Source organism: Penaeus vannamei, chromosome 39, assembly GCF_042767895.1.
Source record: "Penaeus vannamei isolate JL-2024 chromosome 39, ASM4276789v1, whole genome shotgun sequence".
Classification (NCBI taxonomy): domain Eukaryota; kingdom Metazoa; phylum Arthropoda; class Malacostraca; order Decapoda; family Penaeidae; genus Penaeus; species Penaeus vannamei.
In genome coordinates this window covers 13,419,100-13,426,599 of record NC_091587.1, presented here as the reverse complement: position 1 = coordinate 13,426,599, position 7,500 = coordinate 13,419,100, and the positions used below count along the sequence as shown (strand labels likewise).

Here is a 7,500-nt window from a genome sequence, read left to right as displayed (position 1 = left end):
TCTGTACGTAAATGGTATTGGTGGAAGACATGATCCTATGCAGTTTTGGGGAATTCTCGTTCAATCAATAACTACTCAAAATTCCAATTTATGAGGGTGGGGGGTTCAGCAGAAGAGACAACAACTAAAGAAACAAAAGGAAAAAAGCAAAGCAAAGACAAATTTTTAAAACCTGACTCATTCACTTTGGTCTTTATCACATAACCATATATTTCTCAGCCCTTAATTACCTTGATTCTGGTTCTAAGGTCAGAGCAATCCATTCAGGGGCTTTCATGGCAGCCCTCTGCTGGATGCTGGGAGAGACTGCCACCATGTTGGCACGTCTCGTTAAACGCAGCATCATTGATTCCACACGATACTGTAATCAGAGCAGCATTAGCTATGGGAGCATTACAGTTACTGAAAATCTGACCAGAGTAATGGTATGAATTCATTCAGCTGATTATACAATTTATCATTTACATGCATATATGAAAATACATTTACATACTTCCCATATACATACTTTTTTAATAATTTTGACAAAAACAAAATAAGGGAACTAACCTGTGATCCACGAGCCAATACATCATAGAACTGAATTCCAAACAATCTTGCCAGTTCTGCTGTTCGGTGAATAAGATCTAACCGGTGTAGCAGTTCTATTGTGAGACTACAGCGATTCAGATAGTGCTCCAGGGTGCGCCATCTACAAAAATTAAAAAATAAAATAAGACTAATAAATAAATAAACAAAAATAAATGAGAAAAAAAAGGCTGCGTCTCTATACGCAATGTCTAAATGTAATCATATCTATCAATCTATGCATTCATATTTATAACATTTAGTGATTTATCTATACACATGGTATGCAAGGATTTCTTGTGCATCTGATGGTTGAAGGGACGGGTACAGACAGAGTTGGGGTGGAGTGAAGGAGTGGAAGGTTAGTGAGGAAAGCATGAACTAAATCCATACATATTAACGTAATCTGTCTGTTTTATCCTACTCTGATAGATTACACTCCTCACTCTTTAGACAATACTCATGTATAACTACATACACAGATATCTTGAATAATGAGTGTGTAACAGACTAATCCTACCTACTGCGCAAATAGTATTTCTGGTCTTAAAGAAATTAATCTTTTGCTTTATCATTTTCCCACATCAAAATCAAATAAAGCCTACAAATACTTGCATAGCAAAAAGTTTAATCTATAATGTTAGGGGCTAATGGCATATCACTAACACAAAAGAGGTAAAAAAAAAAATTAATACATCCATTAAAAATGAATCATAAATAGCAGGTATAGACTACCTCACCTTGTTGTATCCTCTGACCACCACCTCCTCAGAGAGTCATGAGGAAACGAGGGAATTCTGGTGTGAAGAACATGGTATGCCACGTTGTCTAGAGTGTAGCTCTGAAGCGCCACCTGGGAAAGAACATCAAGCGATAAAATGATAAAGAGAAGTTATAAATACGCATGCAAAAAAAGAAATGACAAATACAATAGAAGCAAAAGAAATATCAAAATACTATTAGTATAACAAACAGCATAAAATGTGGTTAAAAGGGAATTTTCCAAAGAGACCCTAAATAACAAAACAAAACAAAATTGAACCAAATAAAGTTTTAAAATACACACACACAAAAAAAAAATCTAATCTAAAACCACACATAAAAGGCAATTATAGATACATAAAGAAAATATTTAATAAAAAATTATTAATGAATCATTTTTTTGAAAAATTACTTGCTTCATAACTCACCTCTGCCCTCATTAATCTCCACACGTTAAGGACAATCCTGCCAGTGACATGGATCTGTGACGTGTGGTCAGCACCATACTCGTCTAGGTCTTCAGCATAGTGACTGGAGCTACCCTCAGGAACGCGAGAGAGCTGCGAGATGATTTCCAACTTCAAAGCTGTTCCTCGCTCGAGCAAGTAACCCCAAGATGACATCTGTACCTGTGTGAGAGCAAGCTTTGTTTTAAAAGGACAATATCACTCTGTATGACAAATTGGCATGTACACTAATATAAAAAAGGAGAAAGAACTAGTCCCAATAAAAAAATAAATAAATAAAACTTTTTAATGTGTTTTGGAGCAAATACCTTACATCTCCTCCAATCATTCAACAGTACAATCATAATGTCATACAGCAAACACCATAAAAAATAACAAATAAACAAATAATGAGAAAATAGTAATAATAATTACCTCATATCCAACTAACATATCTGGATCCCACGTGGTAACCAACTTGATGACTTCTTTAAATATTTCAATCTCACTATCAACATGAAGTACAGAGAGGTCAGTGATGCCACACCGTGTGATCAGGTCACAGCCTCCACTGCTTACTACCAGAGCACCTGTAATGATGGAGATTATTCATAATTACACTAAAGTAGGTAAGAACTACATATATGTCTTAGATATGAAATAAAATAAGAAGTACACAAAACCACATATATAAATACATACATATGAACTGACAAATAGATAAATATAAAGGAAGTCATAGCCCAATTAATGCTTCAACAAATGTATTATTCTCTTATGAAAAAGGCACCACCCACCTTTCAATTTCTGCGGAGTTGGGTGGTCGTCCGGAACATCCTGGATGATGGTGAACAAGACAGCTGAAATAGGGTCAAGCTGTGGGTCAGGTAGCAGTCCGGGCCTTGTGGTGACGTGGCACTCTAGGCACATTACTGTGAGGAACTCGTGCTGAAATCATGAAACGCACTCTTTATTCTTTTCCTTCTATCTGGGATTATGTGCATACTGCTTGCCTACATTTTTGTCTCTCTATTTATGCATCTATTATTTCTCAAACTGTCTACCTGCTAATGTGTATACAAAGACACAAAAGCACACAGATAAAAATTTACACAACTAAATATATATACACGTACACCCATATCCACAAAGATCACACAATACAGACACATATCTCCTTTCTAATACAAATGCTCATTCAAAAAACAAAAACCATCGCATTTTCTCCCTAATCACAAACTCAGTATATGTAGACATATACATATAGACACACATACACATATAAACACTTTTACACATATACATACATTTTTTTTTTTTTTTTTTTTTTTTTGCTCTTTTCTCTTCTGATTTTTCTCTTTCTCTCTTTTTATCTTTCCTTTTTCTGTTTCACTCTCTCTCACTCACTCACTCACTCACTCACTCACTCACTCACTCACTCACTCACACGCACACACACACACAAAAAGGGGGGAATGCACAGGCACATGCACCCCTAATGTACACCCTCATGCACAGATATAGACACGTACATGTTCACCCATATGCACACAAATATGCAAAAGTGCACTCAAGTACAACTATGTACACAGAAACACTCACAACTTCATGCAAGCACACTATGAATTAAAAAAAAAAATCAATTGAACCTAATAACATGAAAGAAAAACATAAAAAAGCTTATGAAAATTGATATGATACCAATAATGTTGAAAACACCTTTGAATCACTATCATTACCTTTTCAAAAAAAAAAAAAATAATAATAATAATAATGATAATAATAATAACAATAATAATAATAATAATAATGATACTTAATAATAATGATTGATAATGATAATGGTGATGATGATAACAATAATAACAATAACAATAACAATAATAATAATAATAATAATAATATTAATATTAATATTAATATTAATAATAATAATAATAATAATAATAATAATAATAATAATAATAATAATAATAATAATAATAATAATAATAATAATAATAATAATAATAATAATAATAATAATAACTAATGCAATAACAAACAACCATTTCATTAAAATCCAACAATAAAATGGTGCTAAAAATGATAATAAATATGAGCACCTTAAGAACATTCATTGCAAGAACACCACATCAACACAAAACATTTAAATGGGAAGTTGACAACATCATAAGCAAGACGACATTTCTTTGACAAACTGAACACTGCTCAAGATATCTGGGGACAAGGAGGAGGAGGAGGTGGAGGAGGTGGAGAAGGTTTAAGAGGTGGAGGTGGAGGTGGAGGAGATGGAGGTGAGGTGGAAGAGGAGGAGGAGGAGGAGGTGGAGGAGGAGGTGAAGGAAGGGGAGGAAGAGGAGGAGGTGAAGGGGGGGAGGGGGGAGGAGAAGGAGAAGGAGAAGGAGAAGAAGGAGAAGGAGGAGGAGGAGGAGGGGGGAGGAGAAGGGGGAGGGGGGAGGGGGGAGGAGAAGGAGGAGGGGGAAGGGGGGAAGAGGGGGGAAGAGGGGGGAAGAGGGGGGGAAGAGGGGGGAGGAGGAGGAGGAGGAGGAGGAGGACGATGAGGAGAAGGAGGATGAGGAGCAGGAGGAAGAGGAGGAAAAAGAAGAAGAGGTAAAGGGAGGAAAAAGAGGAAGAGGAGGAGGAGATGGAGGAGGAGGAGGAGGAGGAAGAGGAGGTGGTGGAGGAGGAGAAGGAGGGGGAGGGGGAGGAGTTGCAGGAGGAGGTAGAGGAGGAGGAGCAGGTGAAGGAGGAGCAGGTGAAGGAAGAGGAGGAGGAGGAGGTGAAGGGGGGAGGGGGGGAGGAGGAGGTAAAAGAGCAGATGGAAGTGGAGGAATAGGAGGGGGAAGGGGGGAACGGGGAAGGGGGAAAGAGGAGGAGGAGGAGGAGGAGGAGGAGGAGGAGGAGGAGGAGGAGGAGGAGGAGGAGGAGGAGGAGGAGGAGGAGGAGGAGGAGGAGGAGGAGGTGATGGAGGAGGAGGAGGAGAGGAGGGGAGTAGGAGGAGGAGGTAGAGGAAGAGGAGGAAGAAGAAGAGGAGGAGGAGGGGGAGGGGGAGGAGGAGGAGGAGGAGGAGGAGGAGGAGGAGGAGGAGGAGGAGGAGGAGTAGGAGGAGGTGGAAAAGGAGGAGGAGGTGGATGAAAAGGAGGAGAAGGAGGAGAAAAAAAAATAGTATTAAGCAACCCACAAATGTGTGATCTAATGCCATTATAAATAAGGGTGTGATTGCCATAACTCCATAAAGGAGCTTCTTGTTTGTATGGATTAATGGATAGATGGATGGGTGGATGGATGGATGGATGGATGGATGGATGGATGGATGGATGGATGGATGGATGGATGGATGGATGGATGGATGGATGGATGGATGGATGGATGGATGGATGGATGGATAGATAGATGATGGATGGGTGGATGATGGATGGATGGGTGGGTGGATGGGTGGATGGATGGATGGTGGATATATGGGTGAATGATAGATGGGTGGATGGATGAATGGTGGATATAAGGGTGGAATGATAAATGAGTGGAAGGATAGATGAGAAAGAAAGATGGGTGGAAGGATAGATGGGTGGAAGGATGGATGGATGGATGAATGGTGGATATAAGGGTGGAATGATAAATGAGTGGAAGGATAGATGAGAAAGAAAGATGGGTGGAAGGATAGATGGGTAGAAGGATGGATGGATGGATGGATGGATGGATGGATGGATGGATGGATGGATGGATGGATGGATGGATGGATGGATGGATGGATGGATGGATGGATGGACGGACGGACGGACGGACGGATGAATGGTGGATATAAGGGTGGAATGATAAATGAGTGGAAGGATAGATGAGAAAGAAAGATGGGTGGAAGGATAGATGGGTGGAAGGATGGATGGACTGAGTGACTGCCTGATAAAGTGATGGATGTGAAATGTTATTGCATAAATCTATTTGTTGGGTAGGGTGGGATGGGGTGGAACAGGGTGGAGTGTTGACATCTGAGGATGTGTGATGTGGTGTAGTGTAATGCAGAGCAACATAGCATGATGCTGAGAGAACCTAATGTGATTTGGTATACGAGTTTGTGCAAATATGAGGCACTGACCATTTCCTTCTCCTCATAGCAAAATAAAAGAGCAAAAAGCCATATACTTTAAAATGGGCTCTTTCGCTTCATTACCAGTCAAAGGTTATATAGCAGGAACAGGAATCCAAGTGCGGTACAGTCACAAGTTTTTGCATAGTCAATGTACTCTAGTCATGTAGAAAAACAACTAAAAAGAGCAAGAATATTACAAGGACACATGTTAATATGAAAAAGACAGAGGAAATATACATTTCAGTTCTTAACAAAATACTAGTCATGTGTCAAGATTTGTTTATGTCCTCAAACGAAAGTAAATTGGCATGATGTCCGAAGTGTGCAAAAGAAAATTACAAGTCTAGAGGTATAACACTAACTACTCAAAACAAAAATTAAAAACAAAAAGGCATGAGGGTGCTAAGAAATATCATAGATTAGTTAATCTTTAGACATCCATTAATAACCCATGTGTGTGTCACACACACACACGTGCACACACACGTGCACACACACGCCCACACACACACGTGCACACACATGCCCACACACACACGCCCACAAACACACGTGCACACACACGCCCACACACACGCACACACACACGCACACACACACGCACATACACACGCACATACACACGCACACACACACACACGCACACCCACACACACGCACGCCCACACACACGCATACACGTGTACACACACACGTGTACACATACACGTACCCACGCACACACGTGTACACACATACACACACACGTGCGCACATGCACACACATGCGTACACACATGCACACACGTGGGCACATGCACACACATGCGTACATACATACGCACACACACACACATGCACACAACACACACACGCATTATATATGCATGTATATGCATATACATGCATATACAGGCATATATCATATATATGCATACATTACATATATGGATATATTACATATATGCATATATTAGATATAAGCATATACATAAAAGAGAAAAGGGAAAGAAAGGAGAAAGGAGAAGAGAGCAGAGAGGAGTGAAAGGAGCAAAGAGGAGATAAGAGACTAAGTGAAGAGTGAAAAGAGAGAAAAAAGAAAGAAGAGATGACAGAAGTGAGAAGAGAGGTGAAGAGGATATGTAAGCGAGAAGTCAGAAGAGAACCAAAGAAAAAAAATAGGAGAGAAGAGAGAAAACAAAAAAAGAGAAAAGAAAAGAAAAAAAGGAAAAAAGAGAAAAGAAAAAAAAAGAAAAAAAGAAAAGAGTAAAGAGAGAAGGGAGAAGACAGAAGAGAAGAAAGGTGATTGTTTGTTTGTGTGTGTGTGAGCATTACTTTGCGTACATGATTGTGTCTTGGTGTGTGCTTGTGAGCTAAGGTTTTGTATGGATGTATGTATGTATAGGCTTGTGTGTGCATGGATGTGTGTGTATGGGTTTACATGTGCATAGATGTAAACGTATATGGGTTTGCGTGCCCATGGGTGTTTCTGTACATGGATTTTTTCTAGCTTTTTCATTTTAGCAATGAATAAATAAGTAAACAAAATTAGTTATTGTTAAAACAATCAAACTTATAGAGGCAAAATATTAAATAAAATTAACTGCCACTGCAGGTAACAATTTCTCCAAACAATACAAATTATTTTTTTTCCAATCTA

At 39.2% G+C, this 7,500-nt stretch overlaps 1 protein-coding gene across 3 annotated transcripts in view; it reads right to left on the bottom strand.

Moving 5' to 3' along the window:
* The window catches only part of LOC113820225 (uncharacterized), a gene marked incomplete at its 5' end in the record, with an annotated part of 64,606 nt that overhangs the window by 5,711 nt on the left and 51,395 nt on the right, over nt 1-7,500 (bottom strand). For 2 of the 3 annotated variants that reach the window (XR_011398234.1, XM_027372538.2), the window contains 6 exon segments: nt 231-361; nt 550-691; nt 1,308-1,420; nt 1,758-1,958; nt 2,211-2,365; nt 2,573-2,723. Coding sequence is in view for 1 of the 3 variants with exons in the window: in XM_027372538.2 (XP_027228339.2) it covers nt 231-361; nt 550-691; nt 1,308-1,420; nt 1,758-1,958; nt 2,211-2,365; nt 2,573-2,723 (893 nt within the window). 3 annotated transcript variants of the gene reach the window in all.